This window comes from Macaca mulatta, chromosome 5, assembly GCF_049350105.2.
Source record: "Macaca mulatta isolate MMU2019108-1 chromosome 5, T2T-MMU8v2.0, whole genome shotgun sequence".
Lineage (NCBI taxonomy): Eukaryota > Metazoa > Chordata > Mammalia > Primates > Cercopithecidae > Macaca > Macaca mulatta.
In genome coordinates, this window is record NC_133410.1 from 2,202,151 (window position 1) to 2,226,502 (window position 24,352).

General features: G+C 53.2%; 1 protein-coding gene and 1 pseudogene across 3 annotated transcripts in view; both read right to left on the minus strand.

Moving 5' to 3' along the window:
* Positions 1-24,352, minus strand: part of POLN (DNA polymerase nu) — a 170,633-nt gene continuing 146,281 nt past the window's right edge. For all 3 annotated transcript variants that reach the window (XM_015137860.3, XM_078002889.1, XM_078002888.1), the window contains 6 exons: positions 14,431-14,562; positions 10,503-10,613; positions 9,835-9,913; positions 3,660-3,727; positions 1,016-1,077; positions 1-341 (listed from right to left, as the gene is read on the minus strand). In XM_015137860.3, coding sequence (XP_014993346.3) covers positions 156-341; positions 1,016-1,077; positions 3,660-3,727; positions 9,835-9,913; positions 10,503-10,613; positions 14,431-14,562 — 638 coding nt within the window. In that variant the 3' untranslated portion in view covers positions 1-155. The remainder of the gene's footprint in view (positions 342-1,015; positions 1,078-3,659; positions 3,728-9,834; positions 9,914-10,502; positions 10,614-14,430; positions 14,563-24,352) is intronic.
* LOC106998229 (uncharacterized) lies at positions 17,533-19,467 on the minus strand (annotated as a pseudogene).

Here is a 24,352-nt window from a genome sequence, read left to right on the forward strand (position 1 = left end):
GGAGGGCTTTGCACAGGCATTTACTCCAGGGGATGACAGGCCACCCCAGCCCCAAAGGGTTAATGCGTCCTGGGGCACACAGAGCTGGTGACCTTGGGGAAGGCCACACAATGGACTGCTGGAAACCAGTTCTCTCCTCCCACTGTTGCCTGGGGCTACAGACAAAATGAAGGCGAAAAATGCGGGGGCGGGGGGTGGCTGCTGACAGGGGACCCGGGGGTAGCCAGGCTGTTGCTGGGAGACTCAGTGCGACATGGGCCTAGTGGAGGGCCCCAGGCCTCCTGCAGTGGCAGCAGGTGTCCCCATGAGCGGCCGGCACTCAGGCTCACCTTGAGGGGTACCTGCAGATGGCAGCCAGAGGTGAGCCTGAGGCCTGGGCCGGCCATCCCCAGCCACCTCCCAGACCCCACGCATGGGGACAGGGCCTACAGCACACAGGTGCACACATCCAGACACGTGATCAGCCACACGCACACGTGTGCATACACGTGCACACTCACCACACTCGCCCAGTAACAGGCGTTTGCCACATCCACCTCCCAGTCACGACACCTCGATCTTGGCGGAGGTTCCCCCACCTGCCAGGGCCTCTGTGCCAGTGGGTAGGCTGCGGCCGGCAGACAAGGTGCCCTTGGACGGGTGCGTGTGTCCTGGGTGTGCTTGCCCCTCAGGGTCCTGCCCCCGAGAGGATCGGTGGTTCCTAGAGGCCAGGAGAGCCCTCCCCGGGGTCCCTGACCCTGAGTGGACCAAGCCTCCATGGCTCTTGACAGGGAGGGAGGGGTCCAGCCCCGCCTGCTGTCCCTGTTCACTGAAGTGAGCAGAGTCGGGTGGGGCTTCCCAGCTTCAGGGACCGTCCAGCCTCCACTTCTGTGCCTGCTGTGGAGTGGCCATCTCTGGGCCAGGGCCATCTCAGGGCTGGGGCTGCACCCTTTGGCCTGGCTCTTCTGCCCTGGGGGTGCTGGCCTCCCCTCACCCTGGGCTCCGTGAGACTGGGCAGGGTTGGGTGTCCCCTCACCTGAAGCTGCAGCTCCAACGCCTGCACCTGTTCCAAGGACTCCATGGTCCTCCTGACGAGAGCTAGAGTGCGGGAGAGAGAGGAGGCCCTGCTGGTCCCTTGGCCTTGGGGCCTGGGAGCCCAAGACAAGAGAACTTCCAGGCCCAAGTCCTGCCCCGACCCCCGAGCCCCCTTGTTTTTCCTGTATCCACTCGGTCACCCAAACCAGCTGTGGGACCTTAATGCCCACAAGCAGCCCCTGAGTGCCCGGCCCCTGAGGCTGGGTCCAGCTCCCTCGGCCCCGTCTACAGTCCAGGATGCCTCTCGCAGGCCCCTTGGCCCTCGCTGCATCCCTTCCTCCTGGCCTGGCCCGCCACACTGCACTGGCCCTCACCCCTACCCCTCCGGCTCAGCTCACCCCAGCTGGGGGCCGTGGGGTGGGGCAGGCATCATGCCAGCTCTGTTCCAGAGCCTCTGGGGCTGGGAGGAGGGGGGAGGCACAGGGAGCCCCACCAGCCAGAGCCACCAGGCACACAAGAACCCCCAATCCCCACTACTGCCGGGTGAAGTTTGAGGAAACAGTGGCTTTGTACCACGGGCAGACTGGCCCCATTGTGGGGGCTTGGATCACCATGCAGCAGTGGGGCTCAGGGCCCTGAGAAAAGGAAGGCCTGGGCAGGGGGTGGGGGCGGGGGCAGGACCCGCAAGCTCAGGCTTTCTCAGGGCTCGCTCTGAATCCTTGAGCCCCTGGATAAACATTCGTTCAGTCCTTTTGTGCTGTGTGACACCGCAATGCAAAGATGGTGGCAGGAGCCCTAAGCTGTGGTAGGCACCACCTCAATTTCCAGCCCTGCTGGCCCCAGAAGAGCCAGGGCCTCCCTGGTGTGTCCTGAGCCAAGGCCAGTGGCCACCTGAGCTCTGTGGCCCTCAGTGTCTTCTGTGCAGGAGCCGGTCACTGTCTGCAGGGAGCTGTCGGCCAGCAGGTGGGCATACGGCCCATGTGCACGGTGGGGAGCCCTGCAGAAGGACCTGGGCCGCCCTGGGGACCTTCTTATGGGGACAAGGCTGGAGAGCCGATGCAGTCCAAGCTGGACCGTTGCTCCTCATGCTGGCTGGGGCTACCCCGAGTGTGCAGAGAATGGGCCCCTCCTCTGTGCCTGGTGGGGTGGTGCTGTTGACTGAGTGCGTGATCCCAAGCAACTGCTGCTCAGAGAGGGGCAGCAAGCGTGGGGCTGAGCTGGCACTCAGTTGGAGTGCTCCCTGTGGGGCCTCGGGAGGGCCGGCAGGGCAGAGATGCTGGGCACTACACGCCGCCTGGGAGACACGACCTGACCCCCAGCCCTTCAGGGATGGTGCAGGCCCTGCCCAAGCCCCGGTTCCCCAGGCCCTGCAGTCCCTGGCCCTGAGTGCTCTTGAGAGAGCAGTGCACAGGCTGCAGCCTGCCTCAGGAGCTGCCAGGCCAGCTGGAGGAAGCTGCTCCCGGGAACAAGGCCGTTTGGGAATGTTTTCTTTCCTTTTTTAACCTACAGCTGAGCACACGTTATACTTGTTAAATGGTCACGTAAGATGGGTGTGTTTTCAAATGAGTGGCTGGACATAGTTTTCAAGTGGCAGAGCCCTGCTTTAGGCTGGAGTGGGCTGGGTGGGCACCAGGGATGGGAGCCTCACACCCCTAAGGGTAAGACCTGGAGAGGGTGGGGCTAGGAGGGCATGGTGACCACCACTCGACAGTTGGTGCCCGAAGCTTCCAGCCCTGATGCTCCCGTGCCTCTTCTCCCAACGCGTGAAGCTGCCCTGGCCATTTACAGACCTGGCCTGGAGAACTGGGGGCACAGGTCCACGTGGGCACCTGCCCTCACCTCTCCCCTGTGAGGCCAGAATGGGAGCCTCCATGGGACCAGTGGCTGGGTGTTGTGGGGAGGTCCTGGCCCTCCCAAGGGAGACAGAAAGAACCCCTCGGCCTGACCGCTGGGGGTGACTCTGCCTGAGCTCACTCATCTATGGGCTCAGCAGAGGGGGTGGCCTGTGGGACAGGATGGGACCCAGGCCTGAAGTCTGTGCTGAGCCTGCGGGGCCTCCGTGACTCCAACACCCCAACAAGAACACCTGCTGCCCGCTCCGTAGCCTGGCCCCAGTCACCTGGGTGGCCCCAGTGCCCACTCCCCATCTTTCTAGACCCCAAGACACAGAGGCCTCGGGCCGCAGACAAAGCAGCCTTGGGTGTCTGCAGCTGCTCTCCGGAGCTCCCGTCAGCTGGAACACCTGGCGCGCTCGGGGGCGGAGCCCACGTGGGCCTTTCAAGGGCCCCCAAACCCAGGCTGGCCCCTCTGCCTGCCAGGACCAAGGTGACACAGCAACATAAGGTGGCAGCAGCCCGGGGGCTTTCCTGGGCTGGGCCCATGGAGCATGGAGCCTCCTCTTAGCTGTTCGTGAAGACTAAGCAACGCTGTGTTGCCCCAGGACTACCTGCACACTCCGGGACGCCCCAGGCTACCTGCACGCTCCGGGACGCCCCAGGGCTACCTGCACGCTCCGGGACGCCCCAGGGCTACCTGCACGCTCCGGGACGCCCCAGGCTACCTGCACGCTCCGGGATGCCCCAGGCTACCTGCACGCTCCGGGATGCCCCAGGGCTACCTGCACGCTCCGGGACGCCCCAGGCTACCTGCACACTCCGGGATCTGCGGATCTTCCACTTCAAACAGCAGCTCATCATGGATCTGGGCCACCAGCCTGGCAGGGAGGGAGGGGGTCACCTTGGGAGGCCAGGACTGTGGGGTGGGGGCTCAGGGTTGCATGCAGAGGCGGGGGCCCATCCTCAAGGTTTCTGAAAGGTGGTTCTGGCACTGGGGCCCAAGAGGATGTGGCTCCGTGAGGCACGGGGAGGACCCAGCCCATGGGCACCACTGCCTCCCCACGGCATGGGGAGGACCCAGCCCATGGGCACCATTAACCCAGCCCATGGGCACCACAGCCCATGGGCACCACTGCCTGAGGTCACCCACTGTCACCAGGACAGCTCTGGGCAGCCGAGAGAAGGGGTGATAGGGAGACAGGCTGGTTGGAAGTGACTCTGGTCAGCTGCAAGGAAGCAGGTGGCACACCCAGCAGGAGGGGCTGGGCGGCCCGTGTCCGCCCCACCCAGGTTGGTCCCATGGGGCTGAGCAGTTCGCGTTCTGAAGTCTGGGCAGGGATGGAAAACAGCCCTTCGCGAACTGTTGTGGGGCCTGACATGGGCTGAGCCTCATGAACATCATGGGTTCCTGTGCCCTGAAGGCTTCTCGGAGAGGCGGGGTGCTCATTCCTGGCTCCTGCCTCGCTCTGGTGAGCGTCCAGCCAGCCCCAGCCAGCCCCAGCCAGGCCCCAGCCAAGCCCCACCCTTCCCCAGCCTCCTTCATGGAGCCCCTCAGTGCCCCTCCCAGGGCGTCAGCAGGGAGAGCAGGTGGGACCCGAGTAGGAGGACATTCCGGTGAAATGCACTGCTGGGGGCAGGTCCCTGGGGCAGGGCTTACAGATTGAAGTACAAGTTCAAGTGTGCACAAGGTGGACGGATCATGGCTCCGGGCGATCAGCTCTTAAGGGCCCACACCACGCTGGGCACAGACCCGGCCACAGCTGGATTCGGCCAGGGCGCTGCGGCTCCACATGCTCCTTGGAAATGGGTGATACACACCTTGGGCAGATGATGCCTCAAATGTTGGTGATGTGAGACCTCTGCTGAGGCCTGCTGCCCCCAGACCCACTGCCAGCCTCTCATGTCGGGTGGACACGGGCAGCTCACCCTGTGCCCTCGGAAGGGTACATGCGGTGTGGGAGACTCACAGGATGAGCTGCTGGGAAGGATGGGGTGCCAAGGGGTCCCACACGCTTTGTCCTCTGTGTGACCTTGGCTCTGTCTCCTGGATTGAGCCTTCATGGGCAGGGGTCACGTCCTATTTTTGACCCTGCTGCCCGTCCTTGGCCGGCACAGACAGGGGCACAGCGGGCCCAGGGCCCTAGGGAGCTGGGCTGCCAGGGAGCCCTCGCCGGGCAGTAGTCACGGGCATGTGATGGAGAGCCCCAGCTGGGATGAGGGGCAGCCTTCAAGCCCCAGGGTACAGGTGGGCCATGCTGGCACTTTCCACAGGGGACGTGGACTTTGCAACAGCGATTTCTGGTAACCTGCCCCAATCCGCCCTTCCTCTCTTTCTTCACGTTGGTCCCTTTGTTGCCGGATGGGGTGGAGGTGGGGCTGTGTCCTCAGCTGCAAAGGACATTTCGCAGGCTCTCTCTCAGGCAGGGTGGCCCAGGACCGCATTCCCTCCAGCTCGCAAGGAGGCTATTTTTTTTTCCCCCCTTAGCAGGGAGGGAGGTGAGGAGTGGGATGGAAAAGGAGACTCCAGGAAAGCTCCTAAAAGGGAAGGCTCTTTAAAGGGCTGACTGTAAAGGGCTGCCAGGGGCAGATGCTCTTCTGACCACTACTACTTTCTCCTTTTGCCTGGAAGGTGTGATGGCTGGAGCAGCAACCTCCATCATAGCACCAGGAGGGAGTGGCCAGGGAGCCAGAGGGACTTTGGTCCTGCTGCTCTGCGCCTCTGAAACAGCAACCACTGTTCTCTGGACTTCTCATGATGGGAGAGAAATCTGCCTTCTGGAACCTGAGCTATTGTAGCTTGGGCCTGTGTCCCTGACGGCCAAGTGTCCATCCTCCTGGGTGTACATCCACAGCACACTACGTGGGCCCAGACAGTGGTACAGTGCTGCTCACACCCTGTACCTGGCAGGCTGCCCCCAGGGAGCGGGAGGTGGGCCTGTGCTTTATGTGCAACCTCTGGCCAGGGGCCGTGGACGCTGCCCTTCCAGAAGTCAGAGGGGTGAGAGAGCCCCAGGCTGTCAGCACCAGCGAGCTTGTCTTAAACTAACTTCAAGGCCTCGGGCAGAAGTCTTTGTCTCCCAAGAGAACTTACTTTTCAAATGGGCAGAAACCTCAGAAAAGGCACTTGTAACTTTTTCCAGATTTAGCAGAAGCAGTTTTCACACTTCTTGAAATTACATTGTGAAATTCTGAGCTGCTGGTGTGGCAGGAACCTAAGAATAGGTGTAGTTGTCAGTTACTTACACATCATTCTTGCAGCCACTGAGACATGACCGCGCTTCTAATTGGGAAATGGGGCATGGGTGAAAGAAGAAGGATGTCTGTCGTCTCCGTGTGGGGTAGAGGAATGCAGGACCTTGGATCCTGTTGTGTTCCGGAAGGGAGTGGACCTCTGGTGCAACTCATATCCCTGTTCCTGAGAGGGGTCGGCCACAGAGCTGCTGTGTTCGGCATCTGGATGGCCTCACTGAGATCACTGCACGAGTAGGAGAATGTTCCAGAAGAGCCTCACTGCGTTGCCCTGTCTGGGGCCTGCAGGGGCAGCTTCCTTGCAATGGATGCCCCCAGCCCTGCTGAACTGTTTTGTGGACTCATCCTGAGTGTGGGCGCACGGTGGCCTCATGCAGACCCGCCTTGAGAAGGCCCAGGAGAGGGACCGTCACAGCACTGACACGTTCTGAAACCCAGGAAGGCCTTTTCATAAAGGGCCTGCATCAGAAGAGACAGGACAGCTGAGCCATGGCACAGAGGCCTGTGAACACTGGCCACTGGCCTCCTGCTCTGAGCCCGACCTCTCTGGTCTTTTTAGGGTCTGGACCGAGAGGCACGAACAAATGCCATTTCTCTATCACAGGGACTGTGGGTGGGGAATGGGGACTGTCCTGTGGCCCCAGCCCACCTGGGCAGACCCTCGGGGCGGCCAGATGAATCTTTTTTGTTGTTAGACAGCATCTGGCTCTCGCCCAGGCTGGAGTGCAGTGGTGCGATCTCGGCTCACTCTAGGGGCACTGTGTGCCTCCCAGTGATCGAGTTTCGTGCCTGCTGCTTCAGGCAGAGATGCCCGGCCACACTGAGTCTGCACCCGTCCCTTCCAGATGCCATCCACGTTACTCCTGGAAGAACAAATTACGTTCACAAAACACAGACCATGGAGTGCCCAATATTCCACACGAGTCCGCTTTGCATTTTGCTATGAGAGCATTTCCTCGTGACAGCCAATGGTTGATAATAGAAAGACGACTAGCGGGTAACTGTGTTCCTGAGTAAAAGTGTCTGTGTCCAGCTTTCGGAAGGACTCAGTCAGCAACAGAGAAAGACCTCAGCTCCTCACATGCCAACTTCCTTTATCAATTCCACAAGGGTTGAAAGTGAACCGACTTTTTCTTTTTTTGAGGCAAGGTCTTACCCTGTTGTCCAGGCTGGAGTGCAGTGATGTGATCATGGCTCACTGCAGCCCCGACCTCCCAGGCTCCGGTGATCCTCCCACTTCAGTCTCCTGATTAGCTGGGACTACAGGTGTGCACCACCATGGCTTGCTTTTTTTTTTTTTTTTTTTTGGTAGAGACAGGTTTCACTATGTTGCCCAGGCAACACATATGTTGGTCACAAACTCCTGAGCTCAAGTGATCCACCCGACTCGGCCTCCCCAGTGCTGGGATTACAGGTGTGAGCCACTGCACCCAGCCTTGAATCAACTTTTCTAGACTTGCAGTATCTTAGAGGCAGGACCACCATTTGGCTTTCAGTTCCTGCCAAAACTAGCACAAGCTGCTCATACCCTGGGAGAAGCTATAATTTACCTGCAGAAACTGGAAGTGAGCTGGATGCATGGATTTCAGGACACCAGGAGAACACTGTGCGGCACTAGAGGCTGGCTGGCATCAGTGTGTATGTATGTGTGTGCACGGGTGTGTGAATACACGTGTGTGTCCGTGTGTGCATGTGTATGGGCGCATGTGCTTATGTGTGCATGTGTGTGCGTGTATGTGTGCGTGTGCATGCACACGTGTGTGTTGGGAAGGAATGCAGATGGCAGCGAGATGGGGCAGGAGAGGACTGAGAGTGAATCTTTTTTGTTGTTGTTGTTAGAGTTTCACTCTCACCCAGGCTGGAGTGCAGTGGTGTGATCTCAGCTCACTGCAACCTCCACCTCCTGGGTTCAAGCAATCTTCCTGCCTCAACCTCCTGAGTAGCTGGGATTACAGGTGTGTGCCACCACACCTGGCTAATTTTTGTATTTTTAGCAGAGATGACATTTTGCCATGTTGGCCAAGTTGTTCTCAAACTCCTGACCTCAGGTGATGCATCCGCTTCAGCCTCCCAAAGTGCTGGGATTACAGGTGTGAGTCACCACGCCCAGCTGAGAGTAAATCTAATGCTCCACTCCTGCCTCCTGACCACTTCAGTTACTGCAGAAAGCAGCACTGATAGCCCACAGCCCAGTGAAGCTGCAAGCAGAGCCTCTGGGGCAGTGCTTAGACCCTGTGGGGTCTCAGGTATCCTCCCTCCCTGGGATGACAGCCTGGGCTTCAGCCTCCTTCTGGGCTTCGTTTCCCTGAGGTTTTGGGTGATTGTGGACCAGAGGAGGTACCCAGAGGGGCTGCAAGGGGAGGAGCCAGCTGGGGTTCGGTGGACTTAGGGACCACCCCCTCCTCTCCATTGCTGGGTGTCACACCTTGGCCTGGGCAGGGCCATTGCTGGGGACACAGTTCTGCACAAAGTCGCTGAAATCACTGGAACAGCACAGGCTTGAAAGCCACAGTGACAGGAGGGAGTTCGTGAAGACATAAGGAGGCCACTTTTAAAGAGAGATGAGGGATCTCTAATAAGGCAAAAAATCATGCCTTGAGAATGTAAAATAACCTCAAAAGCCAAGAGAAAGTTGTAAGCTCAGATGTTGTAAAGTTGTAGGCAGGACATGGGTTTGTGTAAGCTCCTGCAAGGACGTTTGTGATGAGATGGAAAAGAGAGGCCACGGGTAGGCAGGACCCACAACCCAAAGTCAGGGGTGTGCACACTGGGGAGGCCTGAGCCACATCTTATACTCTAGAAGCCTCTGCCTCAGCCCACCCTGGGCTCCCCTCCTGGATGCATCTGCAGTGGCAGGTGCACCCTGGTCTGCAGAGGCTGCCCCCATGGGACTGGCACCAAGAGCTTCAGGGCCCTTCAGGGTGGGGGTAGGAAATGTCTATGGTGGGTCAGAGCGCCAGAGGCCCTTCTGGGGGCTAACACTGGGGGGTGCTGAGGCGGCTCAGCTCCCAGAAGGGGCTCTGGGATTCCTGAGGGGATCCCCCACAAGGAGAATGAGGAGAGGAGGTGTCTGCGTGGCCATTTCCAGCAACCCCAGGGCCTTGGTTGGCAAGGAGGAGGTGGTTGGGTGAGGGCTGCTTGTCCTCTGGCTGCCGAAACTCTTGAGGTATGTGCCCTGGGGGAATAACTGAGGCAGGGACAGAGGCCTGAGAGAGCTGTGGCCTGGGGGGCAGCCACGGTGCAGCCTCCACCACCAAGGCACATCTGAACGTTGGCTTTGGGCTCGGGGCTGCAGCCAGAGCTGGACGTGGGGCACACTGCCTGGCATTGGTGGCAGCAACAGGTAGGAGTGGGGACAGTTTGGAGTTCCCAGGGTCCTGCTCAAGGGGCTGAGGGGTTCACCTGCCTCTGGGGTGGGCAGCCCCAAGGGGTGCCCCTGTGCTGTGCAGACACCCTGAGGAGGAGGGGTCTGGGGGAGACAGCATTTCTGTCTGGAAAGGCCTCATCTGCGCCCCATGCTGGTAGACAGCTGGTTGCTGTCTGCATGCCTGCTGGGGGTAGCCTCCAGGGCCTGCCACAGGCTGAGAGCCTCGGGAGGGGTTGGGGGCCCGATGAGCAGAGCTGGTGAGCGGTCAGAATCGTGAGCCCCCAGAGGGTCTTCCCGCAGAACACTAACCCTCCCATCCAAGCCCTGGGAAGGGCTGGGGCCCAGGCAGGCTGACCGCCACCCACTGACCTGGCTGTCAAGGTGCGGGAAGTGGCCACTGCAGTGAAGACACGGATCATGGCCAGCTTGCAGAGGTCAGCAGCGGAGCCTGTGGGGCACGTGGTGCTGTCTTGAGGTCCCAAGGCACACGGTTCATGGTGCACTCAGCATTTGGCACTGTCGCCACAGCTCTCACGGCACCTCCACACAGAGGTGCTGGCTCTGAGCTGTCTGAGTGCCAAGGCCACAGACGACTGCAGGCAGACACTTCATCCTTGCTCCTCCCGCCCTCTTGCTACTGCAGGGCACCTGGGTTTTGGGTGCCTTATTCCCAGAGGCCTCACCCCTGCCAGGCATGCATGGAGAGGATGGAAGGGCCTAGGCCAAGCACCAAAGGACCGAGCTCCAGGTCTGCCTAAACCCTTGAAGCCTCAGTTTCCCACCGCAGAGATATGGGAAACAGTACTGCCTGGGCCCAGCTCTTGGGGGAATCATCCTAGCTACAAAGATGACTGTGTCCCCTCACGCCCCTGACAGTAACTGCCAGGCAGGACATGGGTAGTGTAAGCTCCTGCAAGGAGGTTTGTGATGAGCAGGAAATACCACATCAGTGATCAGTGGGTGCCACCAGCCCTGTGGCTGCTAAAACCCAAGAAGCAAAAATGGACACAGAACTACAGGGTTAGAGGCTTCCGTACCTTGCACCACAAAGTTCACTGCCTGTCGCTCTGCTTGTGCCCGGAGTTGCTGGTCATGAGCGTGAATCCTTGGCAGGGGTCTCCTTCTGCCCATGATGGATACCACATAGCCTGAGTCACACAGAGCAAAAGCAGATGAGGGACAGAAACAGGCACTGCAGCAGGTGCAGCTCCCTTGGGCCAGGTCCAGAGGCCCCAGAGAGACAGTCACACTGCAGTGCAGACTCCGAGCCTCCCCTGGGCCCTTTGAGTCTATCGCAGGGGCAAGCGGGCTCTCCAGTGGGAAGGCAAGGGTCTGCTGCTGGGCACTCTGCACTTTTTTTTTTTTTTTTTGAGACAGAGTAAGACTCTGTCACCCAGGCTGGAGTGTAGTGGCGCGATCTTGGCTCACTGCAGCCTCCTCCTTCTGGGTTCAAGCAATTCTTCTACCGCAGCCTCCTGAGTAGCTAGGATTACAGGCACCTGCCACCACGCCCAGCTAATTTTCTGTATTTTTAGTAGAGACGGGGTTTCACCATGTTGATCAGGCTGGTCTCGAACTCCTGACTTCAGGTGATCCGCCCACCTCGGCCTCCAAAGCACTGGGATTACAGTGGGGAGCCACTGCCCCTGGCCACACTCTGCACTCAGCTCTGCACTCTCCTGACTTCTAGCTGCACCTGGATCTCATATAGGACGAGGGAGGGCAGCTTTTGCAAAGTCATGTGGAGGCCTTGGGCCCAGGCCAACTCCGAACTGTGTGGAATGGAGGAGAAAGGGGTCAGCCCACATCCTCAAGGAGGGGCATGTCTGAGTCAGGTCCACACCCTGCACTGGGCAGATCCAATCTTGTGTGGCCTGAAGTGTATGCGGTTTGGGGGCTCTTTTTAAGAAAATGACTATATTCCTGACCAGTGAGGACTTCTGCCTTAACTAGGTGTGGGCGGGAAATAAATCCTCCACCTGTGACTGAGGATGAGAAGAATTTCCCACATCTGTAATAATCAAAGTGACAAGGGATTGAGTACCTACTACATGCCGGGCAACACGCAGGATTCCTGAGAGGGACTGGCATGAGGACCCGAGACGGCTTCTGCTCTGACCTAGTCCCTTTCCGCTCCTGCTGTTTTGTCGGTCTAGTGAGTTTTGACCGGACGCTGGGCACTGTGAATTTTACGTTGTTGAATGCTGGGGTGTGCTGTCTTCCTTTTGAGGGTGTTTTGGCAGGCTTAAGTTACTTGCCAATCATCCTGATCCTTTTGAGGTTTGCTTCTAAGCTTTGTCAGAGTGGATTTGGAATAGTTGTAATCTAGGGCTAGTCCAGACCTGTCTCTAAAGTGTGACCCTTCTGAGGCCTCTGCTGAATGTCCCAGGTGTCTAACAAGGACTCTCTGCTCTGGATGGTCAGAACTCAAACATCTCCTCGTTCCATGTGAACTCTGGAATCATCCAGCTTACTGCTCCCAGCAGTTTTTGCGCTTAGTCCCGTAGCGTTTCACTCAATGTATGTGTATCTTAGTGTTCAAAAACAGACACAAGGGGGACTCCTTGAAGATTTACAAAGCTCTCTCTCTCTCTCTAGCTCCCTCCTCTCTGACACTCTGACTTGCAAAATACAGCTGCATCTGCCTCCCCAGCCTGGATCCATGTCTCCTCCACTCATCGAGACCACTCTGCAGTCTGCGTGGCTCCCCTTGCACACACGGGCTGTGCCTCCAGACACACGGCGTTCACAGGACTCAGCTCACTGGCGTCTTTTCTCTCAGATACAAGAGCAATACGCTACCCACTAGCTAGTGTTGGAAACGGCTGCTCCAGGTACTTTGCCCCGTTTTCTGGTTCTTCATGGTGGGTGCAAAGTCTGAAGCCAGTGACTTCCTTGTGGCCTAAGGCAGAAGTCTCCTGACTCCATACATTTCAAACCTCATTTCTCCTCCACCCAGTGCTACCAGTGCCAGTGCCCTGGCCTTTTGTGGTGATGCTCGCATGGCACCAGGGCTCCTGGAAGCCACTCTTGTGCCAGGATGGCTAGCACCACACCACACAGAGAAAGCAGGGGACCACAGGAGCACCAGCAGGAAAATCCACATTAAATGAGTTGCCAGCTCAACTGGCTGTGGCCCCACTGATGCCACCCGGCATAGAAAGGTGTGTGGTGGAGAAAGCCAGAGCGGTGGAGGCAGCAGTCCTAGCCGAATGTAGCTGAAACACTTTCTTTTGACATGTTTGCAAAATGTAGAAGGACGTGAGCACATTGCAGGGCCTCTCCCAGGGCCTTGGGACGGCCAGCATCAGAGTAAGTCTGCTCCAGCCGGGGCGGCCAAGTGCCCTGTGGAGAGCACTGAGCCCTGAGGGCTGGTGGCCAGAGAGGCATCTGAGATCCCAGCTGGCTCCCAGCTTTTGATGCCTCCTTGACATCTCTTACGTGCCATTCTCCCTCCGCCCCTCCTCCGTTACTGTGTTAATGCCTGCATGCTTCTAGATTATTCTCAGGGGTGGCTTTGACTGCACCTCAAATCTCTTTCCCACATCGTGACTGGAATCATTGTTGAAGGACAAAGCTCAGGTTCTTTCTGCATGGAGTGTCATGCGTGGTCTGGGTTTACCCAGCCCTACCTGTTCTCTGGCCCACCTGCCCATGCTGGCACTCCTCCTGGCCCTTCCTGTCTCCACTCAGGTCGCCCGTTCCATGAGGTGGAGACTGGCACAGCTCCCTTGGGGCCTCTGCGACTGCTCTGTTCCTCTCACACCTGGATGCCACCTTCCTGTCCTTGTCTGGATGCTTGTGGGTTTACCGTGTCCTCCAAGGACTATAAGCTCCATGGGAGCAAGCAGCTTGTGTCTCAGGTGCTGGAGAGGCCCCCCTTCCAGGCTAGCATGGGCTGTGGCACAGATGCTGCCCACCTGCCCGTCTGCTGTCAGACCAACGAGGAGCCTGTAGCAGGGCTGGCCAGAGCTCATGGGGCTTGGGCACGGGCCCCAGAGTGAAAAGTCATCAATGAGTCACTGGGAGAGGCTCACGGAGAGGGTCTACGAGGCTGCACACAGACACTGCCAGCACCCAGAGGCAACAGGTCACAGCATCCAGGATGCTGGCCCTGCTGAGGCCAACTCTCGGCTGATTTCCTCACTCCCAGTGACTGCTGAGTGCTGTGAGTGCTCTTCCTGTGTCTGTCGTTCATCCTCGTCTTTGCTGTTTATTTCATTAATTTCTGCTCTCCCACTAATTTCTTCCCTTTTTTCTCTGCTGCTCATTTCCAGATTTCTTGTGTAGAACACAACTCATATATGCCCACAACTTTCTCTTTCTTTAAAAAATACTCCTTTAAAAGATTCCTTTGCTTCTGAGTGAGGCGTCAGCTTAGCCACATCCCAGTTTCTGATGAGATACTTTTACTTTTAATTTATTTCTAACATTTTTTGTCATTTTCTTAGGGTTTCTTTTTTTAATCCTAAATTATTAGGAGTATAATCAATTTCCAAATAGGTAGGTGGAAGGATGGCTACAAATACTCAGACATACATGTGTGAAAACACCTTTTAATTGCACTGTGGTCACAGAATATGTTCTACTTGATATTCTTTGAAATTTATTTGGGTTTCCTTTGTGACCTGATTGTGGTGATATTTGTAAATATACCAGTGCTTTTCACAAGAATCCATGTTTTCCCTTTCCAGGTGCAGGCTTGTATCTGTTTTTACCTATCTGCCCACCCACCATCTAGTCACTCAAGTATGTTCACTGTGTTGCTTCAAGCCGCCCAGACTCCTGTCCCTTCTCGTGTGGAAGCTTCAGCCCTATTTGTCCAACAAGAGCTGAGGATTCACCCAGGCCCTGAAACCAACCTCAGGACCCAGGGCCCGCCCACACACCACCCACCCAGCTGTCCCCGTATCCTCCCACAGAGGGTGGGCAGGGAGCAGGAAGCTCTGGTTGTGGCCAACTCACCTGTCCGGTGACACTGGGCAATAGCTGCTCGGGCAAAGTCCTTGATTTTCTTGTACTTCTGCAAAAAACTCTCCAAAAACTGGGCAGCTTCCTGAACAGGAACTCCAAGGCAAGCAGCAAGCCTCTCCTTCCCTGTCAGTCAGAGAGACGCATGTCAAGGCCTCACTCACACCGGCCGTGACCGTGTGCATGGGCTCAGTGAGTCAGGTCCAGTTGACAGCACTGGTCTTTTCTGATGGGTTGGGATGCAGTTGGTGTTGGCTTTACAAGCTGGGTGCTAGGTGCCAATCAATCAGGACTGGGGCCTGTGAAACATGTATTTATTCAGTGATACTAACTCAGCGCCTGCCAGGTGTTTCAGGTAATGTGGTGATGAAGTAGACACGGTCCCTCCTCCCAGTGCAGCCAGTGGGAGACCCAATTCCAGAACTGCGGAGGTTAGAGTGGGGCACAGAGGAAAAGAAGAAGGGGAAGTTCCATGGTCAAAGTATGAGAAAATGGTGCTCAGGAGTTCAATATTTGGTTCTAGAAGATGCAGGTGTTCTTGTGACACTGCTGGTAGAAATGTCTCTGGTTGGGGCCAGGCATGGTGGCTCATGCCTGTAATCCCAGCACTTTAGGAGGTTGAGGCGGACGGATCACTTAGGCCAGGAGTTCAAGATCAGCCTGGGCAACAAAGTGAGGCCTACTTTCTATTTATCAACAAGAAAAGAAAAGAAAAAAAGGACTTTGGCTGGGCAGTGGCTGAGTTCCACAAGCATGTGAGCAGGTTCAGCGACCACAGAAGCCTGGGTCTGGGCCCAGTCCCACCAGGAGGTTCCGTGTGGCCCTGGGGATGTTGCCTGACCCACATTAAAGCTCGTTTCTGCACTGTATATTAGGAACAAGAGCCCTTATCTCCAGCTGGGAGCCCCATGAGCTAAGGCATGGGAAGCTCTAAGCAGTGCGTGGTTCCTACTTGGTACTCAATATACACTCATTCCCTCCCATTTTCCTCCAGAAGAGAATAATAATGTAAATAGAGAATGAGGAATCCATGAGGACATCATCCCTTGCTTGACAGTGGGATCCTAGGGAAAGCCTTGGCCCTGGGGAGTAGTGCTGTGTCCTTGGAAGGAACCCCAGAGAGACAAGCAGCCTGAAGACCTGCCTTCCTGGGGGAGCATGCCCGGGACCAGCAGCGGTCTTGGCTGTCCTCTGTGATAGGTAAACTCTGGGGTTGTACTAGAGGGGGCTCCATGGATCTTTGGACAGGATAGTGCAGAAACATGGCCCAGGGGGTGAAGGTGTGGGGTCTGTGAAGACCAGGGAAGAACCCTCTGGAGGAATGGGATCGACTGGCCTCTCTGATTCAGCCCTTCTTTCAGCCAGGCCACTCCTGGCCCTGGCCAGCTAATGGCGCAGCAGCTCTGGACAGAGAGAATATTCAAGTCTTAGGAGAGTGAAGGGGCAGGCGTTTGCTTCCACTGCTTTGCCAGCAAGAGTGGGAAGGTCTGGGGTGCCCTGTTCTCCCCAAGTTTATCCTGGCAGAGAGGGATAAAGTCATAGTCCTTCTATGCCCAGGACTGCCTGATGAATTGGCACCATTTGGCTGGAAATGAAAAATCTCCAATATCTCTTTTAGGGCTTAAAACCTATTATTGTGATATCTTCACAACTAAGTTATGTGTTCTGCTACACTTTACTGAAATAATTCATCTATGACTCTTTCTTTCTGTCAAATTCCAACCACCACCCTCACCTAGTGCCTCAGCTATGGTGCTGCAATGGAAAATTCCCTTGGCTCTCAGAAAGAAATCCAATGGTGGCTGGATACACAAGGTTGGCCAGATGAGACTTTGAGTATCTTCTTAGACAAGTCTTTTCTCACCTCCAATCTGCTGTTAAGCCCATCTGGTGAATATTTTATTTCTGATATGCAGTTCTAGAAATTCCATTTTAGAATTTTATTTCTTGAAGTTTTCTTTTTTCATTTATTATGAGCATATTTTCTTTTACTTCCTTGAGCTTAGTTATTAATAGCAACTTTAAAACCCTCATCTGTTAATTCCAACATCTGGGTCATCTTAGGATCTGTTTCCATGATTTCCTTTTCTCTTAAGTATGGTTAAGCTATTCTGTTTCCTCCTGTTTAGGAATTTGGGGTTGTATGCTGGATATCATGTATGATATATGTAGAGTTTTGGATCCTATTATGTTCTTCTAAGGGGTGCTATTTTTTTTTCTGTTTTTCTTTTTCTTTTTTTTTTTTTTTTGAGACAGTGTCTTGCTCTGTTACCCAGGCTGGAGGGCAATGGTATGATCATAGCTCACTGCAGCCTTCAATTCCTGGGCCCAAGCGATCCTCCTGCCTCAGCCTTCTGAGTAGCTGGGACTACAGATGTATGCCCACCATGTCTGGTAAAGGAGTGCTAATTTTTTGTTTACACTTTTTATATATTTATTTTAAAGTGTATATTTAGGACAAATGTTTTTAAAAATGTATAAAAATAATTCACATAAAAATCCAACTTCTATATTTACATGGTCCCTTAAAAGATTTTCATTTTATTATCATTAAAAATGTATTTCAACAATCTTCACAGTACTCTCAAAAGTCAGGAATTTTAAGATTTTCTAATAGAAAAATTTTAGTATTTATCTACACAAAAATAATGAAACTAGGAATTATACCATATTTTAAAATATAATGTCTCAACTATGCTGTGCCACATAAGAATAATCTTCACACTAAACGATTATAATTCCAAGTCCTGGCATTTTCATTGATGAACAAAGCACAAAAACATTTCATAGAAAAAAAATTTCATCATAAAAAACATAGGAAGTGGAATGCTTCAAACAAAAATATCTGAGGTCTGATTTCACAACAAGTTTCCATATCCACTTTGTAAACATATACTTACTCAGTATAGGTTACCAGCTTAAATAAAGTCAGTTATCACCGAAAGAAGACATAGTTAAAAAAAATTCAGTGCAAAAATACGTATCAACTAATCAACTGACCTACAACAACTTTGGTGAAAATCACAATTTGAATCCCATCATATAAAGTGATTCTCTGAAGACTTTAATTAAAAATAAAAAGCTCTACAACAGCAATCAAGTTTTCCTTTTGTTGCTATTCTCTAGTAAATGCTTTTTTTGATTAGCTTTTACAATATCATCAGGTGATACTGATTTGAAGTCAATGGTGTTATCACTACAAGAGGACTTATTTCTTTGTCCTTTACATCTTGAACTTGTCTACCATAAAGAAAAGTCTTACAGAAGTCAAGGGTGCGTCACTTGCAGCTTTTCAGTGGGTGACAAAGACACAGTGTTGAGGGAAAAGCTGAACTTCTAGCAGCAAGGGCCTTGGTCTAAGACAGAGAAAAAGGTGGTTTCCTAGTCAGACAGCCTTATTGTTTTTCTTATTATCCTTAGCAAAATTGGAATTCTTCCCTAGCTTTGAACTTAGAACTTCAGTTCGTGACGATGGAGCAATGGATTGGTCTACTATACGCTTTGAAACAAAATCTGGGTTTTTTATAAGGACACTGAGATCAATATTTGAATCTATTCCAGGAGACCTCTCTTCAGATAAACTGACTTCAAAGGACTCTTTCTTAATCTGAGAGTTGTATACATCAATCGTTTCTGCAATCAATTCAGAAAGTGACAAATTCTCAAGGTCTCTTGTGAGAAGCTTTAGGAAATGCCAGTGACAACAGAGATCCTGTTAATTCTGATATTCCGGGTGAAGACTGACAGTGATTTGCTAATTGTGACAGGCGAAAGGATCCCAAACTTAGATCTGTGAAACTGGCAGATGACTGGTTACAAAGGTCAGACAAAGTAAAGCACTGGCTTATATTGGTTTCTTTGTGTTCCCGAAACAGTTCAGTTAGGAATGGACTTTTCACACTGAGAAAACTGCAAATTATCATTTTAAAAAATGTAATTCTTGGCACTTTGTTCAACTAAAGAAACACTTCCAACTTCAGTTTCTTTACTAGCATTTAAATTATCAACAGTCATATTTTCCAATGAGCTAGTTATGCACAAAGGATTATTTGAACTTCCTAAACTGCCCTGTACTGGAATGTTTTGAAAATCAGATAGTGAATTATTTTGAATATATAAAGAATTACTCGGTGTTGTGCTCTTTATCATCATGGCCTTTAAATCCGGCATTTCTTTGAATGCAGAATCATCTTTGGAAACACATTCGGATGCATGAAGTCTCAACAGATCAGCATCTAGGTTCTTTGAAAGTAGACTTTGCAGACTGTAGATGATAATCTGACTGATGGCTGACTGTCACAGGAATCTCTTGACATATCATGAATTAGGTCAGTTAGTGAAAGTTCTTTTGTTAACTTACATAATTCCAGTTTCTTTTCCCTTTTAAGTCTGTCAAGTTTCTTCTTCCTAAGGAGTAAACAGTGACTTGGAACTGAAGAATTATGAGATAATCCGTATTTTCCTACTGAGCTAGAAAAATCAAAGGGTTTGCTACGATAATCCAAATGATTTGCTGACTGAGGATAAGAGCTTTGAACATTATTAGCTGAAACTTCAGAAGAAGAAAATAAGACTCCTTACCTTTTGTTGTCTTTCCTGTAGATACTGTTCCCTCATTCTCGTCCTTCAAATTCTGCATGCTAATCCAGAACCCCTGACAAAGGCTTCTGCACATCAAACTTGTTCTTCAGAACTGCTTCAATTAATATTTCATCTGGCACAGCATCTCCAAGTACCTTCTCTCATTTGATCAAGGAATGAATAAAGATGAGCTTGATCAAATCCACTGAGCTGGTGGTTCGAAACAGAATTGGAAGATTCTTTCAGATCTTCATGATCATATTCTTTTACAGGCTCAATGGAAGGTTTGTCACCCTGTGAATAAATAAACTGAGCAGCTGTTGATGGTGAAATACAATAATCATCCTCTACAGACTGGCCATAGAGATCATCAACTTCAAAATCTTCATTGTAGTCAAAGCCTCGAACATTCCGATGCCGGGCCATGACGGCGGAGAGGGCGTTTACCACAGCCCCTTAACTCCTTCCAAAACACTCCGCTTAGATACTGTGCCAACTCAGGAGTACTAATTTTTTTTTTTTTTTTTTTGAGACGGAGTCTCGCTCTGTCGCCCAGGCTGGAGTGCAGTGGCCGGATCTCAGCTCACTGCAAGCTCCGCCTCCCAGGTTTAGGCCATTCTCCTGCCTCAGCCTCCTGAGTAGCTGGGACTACAGGCGCCCGCCACCTCGCCCGGCTAGTTTTTGTATTTTTTAGTAGAGATGGGGTTTCACCGTGTTAGCCAGGATGGTCTCGATCTCCTGACCTTGTGATCTGCCCGTCTCGGCCTCCCAAAGTGCTGGGATTACAGGCTTGAGCCACCGCACCCGGCCAGGAGTACTAATTTTTTTTAAAGGGGCACTTAGTTTGGTTGAAATCAAACTCTGTCTCCCTGCAGTGGGAAAACGCTGAAATCTCAGGTCAGTCCTTTTTGTCTTGGCTTCTGGATTGTTTGAAGTCTGTCCTATTCATGCATAGTTAGGAGTCAGCCAAGGATCTGAGTAGAGTTCATACCTGGAATTTGGCCTCATTTCCTGGCTCTCTTCTTTCTAGAATTTCTCCCTTCACTTTCCAGATCCTCTGGTTGTCCAGAACTCTGTCCTCCAGTTCTTCAAGCTAGTAGGATTGTATGTTCCTAGCAGAGTTTCTGTCCCCACAGCATCAACTGAGGTTTGCCTTCAGGTAAGGGCTATAGAATGAGAAATTCACCAGTGCCATTCCTTTCCTCCAGGTGTCAGCTGACCTCCAACTGCTGTTGCTCTGGTCACTTCCCAGTGCCTCTGGGTAGTTGTCTTTTTATACATTTTCCACAGTTTAAAGCTGATCCCTGCAGGAGGGCTGCTCCAATCGGAGCGACTTGGCCATCACCAGAAGTCATGCCTTGCTTTCTAAATACTTATGGCCAAGGGAGAATCCCTTTCCTTTCTTCTGTGGAGCTGTCGGGATCTCTGAAGGGCAGCGGGTGGCCTCAGTCCCCATGCATGAAGAACGTCCATCCACAAGAGAGCAGACGGTGTGGTGGCTCCACAAGCAGCAGGGATGAGAGACTGAGATGGAGCCTGAGGGTCCGGGAGGACTTCCAGGCCCTGGATCCTTGCTCCTCACTCCTTGGACACCCTTAGCAGTGAGGCTGTCACACTCAAAGGTCACTGTCCCTTCCCCAAGCAGGATGGCTTTTGGCTCTGTGGGGACTTCTCTGTCTCACGCTTCCTGTGGACTGCTCCTTCTTTTCATAGAACTTGTTCCCACACTGTGATTCCGTTGATCCTGTTTCACACACAGGCCCTGAGAGATCTGCATACTAGGGGCACTAAGTCCTCCCTACCTCTGAAATCCTACATGAACACACAATTTGACTCTTCCCACAGACAGCTAATCCTATCTGGTGGGTACACATGTGAGTCTATGTATGTGTGTGTGCTACAATTTGACGTTTAGCAGGGACAATCTTCACTCCCTTTCCTCCAAGTGCTCTTCTGCTCCACACATATTGCTAACAGGCTTTCACTCCTGTTTATGTATCTAGGGATGAGCAAGTGCCTGTACATAGTGGGCCTTTGGGAATGTGGGCTGGTCTAGCTGGGACAGACCTGACAGTAAATCCTATGCTACTTTCAAAACTCAGCTCAGGTGTTGCTGCTCTGGGCCAGCTCCTGGACTCTCCCAACTCTCCTTGGGCTGGGTCCCTCCCCTGGCTCCCTTGGTACCAGGGACTCCTGCAGATGCACTGATGGCACAGCGCTATGTGCCCAGGCCTGCTCCTGTGTCTCCTCTGACAGGTGTGAGCCCCTCGGGAGCAGGCACTGAGCCAGGGGGCATGCCCTCAGCACAGGCCTGTGGGTCACATGATGACTGGATGTGGAGGCAAGCTTCAGAGTCATGGAGTCATCTGAGAAGACTCAAGGGTTAGACTCTAGGAGCAAAAGGGGCTCAGAGCAAGATCCGAGGAGTTAGGAGCTGCTTCCAGGAGAAGGCAGGTTCCTGCTGGGCTCCGCAGCAGCCATGAGCAGGGCCATCAGGCTGGGGATGGACATTTGAATTCAGTTGACTGATAGAGGAGCAGTGAGACTGTGAGCCAGCCTCTGGGGTCAAGGCTCCCAGACAGTGGCTGCTCTGTTACTCCGTGTGTTCCCTGCCAGCTCCTCCACAGTGTCTGCGGGGGCTGAGCGTACAGACCTTGCACCCTCTGGGGCATCTCCCCTGCCTCTCACACAGTCCTGCCGCTTCCTCTGCTATCTTCTTTACAGTTTTCACAATAGTCATGTCGCCGATTTCTCAAGAATGTGTAGGAACCGTGCCTTGCCCCACGCCCCCAGCATTTGTGGGCCGTTCAGAGGTACATTACATGAAAACACGTCACTGCAATCCGCTGCAAGCCGGTAGGTGCAAAGCTCCTCTATGGAATTTCCAAAGGGTACCCAGCGGCCCGGGAGGCCTGGCAAGTTCACAGGCTTCCTCAGTCCCAGCTCATGTGACAAAGTTTCAAACACAAGGAGAACAGAGATGCAGCCTAAGCCCACAGCAGTGGATACACAGTAATTCCAGCTGTCAAGCCAGACCAGAACAATGGGAGCAGCAGAGCCGGAGGCTCAGGGTGGGAACCCGTGTCACTGTCACAGCTAAAAGCAGCCAAATTACCCTTTTCGACATTATGGTTAATGACTCAGTACTTATTTACAAAATGCAGCTCTTTTCCTCTCCAGGAAAAAAAAAAGAAAAAGAAAGTGAATACTCCAGAAGGAGCCAAATGGGTGGCAGAGAAGACCACCTTTTTCTGAGGAGGTCAGGGCAGCCGTCCTGCCGGAGCACAGCTGCCCCACGGCAGGTGCTCGCACTCTCATTCTGTGTTCCTCCCTCCTAGCTGGATTTGGGGTGGCTGCCCCAGCTGGGGACAAGGCCGGGGCTGCCACAGGAGACCTACAGAAGCTGTTGAGTCACTTGGAGGCATTTATTGACATGGCACAGAAGTGAAGTAGGAGTCAGACATAATGGCAGATGACACAGATGAGAGCTGACTGTGCCAGGTATGGCCCCGTCCACCCTATGAAAACATTTTCCCAGGAGGAGATGGCACAGGGAGGCGGAGGGCCTTGTACAAGGCCACACAGTCAGGAGGTGACAGGGTTGGGGATCAAGTCCAGGCTGCCTGGCCCAGGATTGGGGAGGCGATGTCTTGCCCGCAGAGCAGAAGCAAATGTTATGTTTGCAACACAAGATGCTGGAGCAGGATGCAAGGCAACAAACTCTCATATAATTTGGCAGAGTGATGCCTTCCCCACAAGACAGAGGCCCCAGGGAGGTTCAGGGGTACAGCACAGAAGAGGCTGAGAGGAGGAAGTGGACCAAGCAACTTTGAGGAGAATCAATCCAATGTCACATTACTGTCACTCACAGAATCTAGTTCTTTAAAACAAAGTTTCTTAGTCTATTTTCCAAAAACCATGTACACAATCAGAATGTTTTCAAAAGTGGAAATAAGACCACCAAGTCCACTAATTTGTTCCTGTGTCTTCTCTGTGCCAGGCAGTGAGCTAAACTGATGAGCTCCTTTCTTTGAGGTGCCCATGTTCGAGCTGGTGCATGAGACCATGAACAGGCAAGTGAGTGCAGAGCTGGCGTATCTTGCTCCCTCGCTGGTTTGAAGAGCAGAGCTGCCAAGATGTAGGCTCTGCCCAAGGCGTGAGGCCCATGTGGCAAGGAGCTGAGACCACCTCCGGCTGACAGCCAGCAAGAAATAGGCCAGCCAGGTGCGGTGGCTCACGCCTGTAATCCCAGCACTTTGGGAGGCCAAGGCGAGCAGATCACTTGAGGTCAGGAGTTCAAGACCAGCCTGGCCAACATGGTGAAAGCCCATTTCTCCTAAAAATACGAAAAATTAGCCGAGTGTGGTGGCAGGTGCCTGTGATCCCAGCTACTCAGGAGGCTGAGGCAGGAGGCTTGAGCCCAGGAGTTGGAGGTTGCAGTGAGCCGAGATTGTGCCACTGCATTCCAGCCTGGGGAACAGAGCAAGACTGTCTCCAAAAAAAAACCAAAAAAAACCCAAAAAAACAAAAACCAAAAAAACCCAGAAGCCAACAAAGTGGATCCCTCCCCAGCCACAGATGCGACCACAGCCCCAGCCAACACCTTGACTGCAGCCCTGCAGGGGACCCAGTTATGGCATGCCCACACCCAGAGAAACTGTGGGATAGTGTGTATTATCTTAAGTTACTATGTTTTTGGCAATTTGTTACCCAGAAATGGGTAACAAATACTGTGGTTGAGGAAGGCTGCACAGGGGAGAGTTGAGCGCAGGTCTGCAGAAGTGAGGGATGGGTCCTGGTGATGTAGGGGCAGGCGTTCCGGTAGAGGGAAGAGCAGTGCAAAGCTCTGAGGTTGGAGCCAGCCTGGCTGACTGACTGACTGTGGTCAGCCAGGTGGGGCACTTTGGACCCTTGTTCAACAGCACCACAGTCTCAATGGAGACTGCAGGGCAGCTCTTAGGGACGATGTACTATGGGCTTGCCCCGTTATTCTTCCACTGAAGCTTGTTTGGTTTTGCTGCTTTTCTGTGAATAAACAAAGGGTTTCCATGGCAGGATGGTGAATCTTCTTTTAAGGGTCTTTGCACAAGCCCTGCTGCTCAAAGAACTGATCACAGGGAAAAGGAGGTCTGAACAGGCTTAAGAAGGAGCTGGCGGGCTGGGGAAATTAGGCCACACTGATTCAGCATTACCCAGGGCCAGAAAAGAATTAAAAAAACGCAGACAACCCATGTCAGGGAGTCCAAGGGAGAGTAGAAGAAGGGCGAATGGAAGAGAGTAGAAGGCCTGCTTTGACATGGGCGCTGGGGCTGGGGGGTAGGAGGAAGGAGGGAGA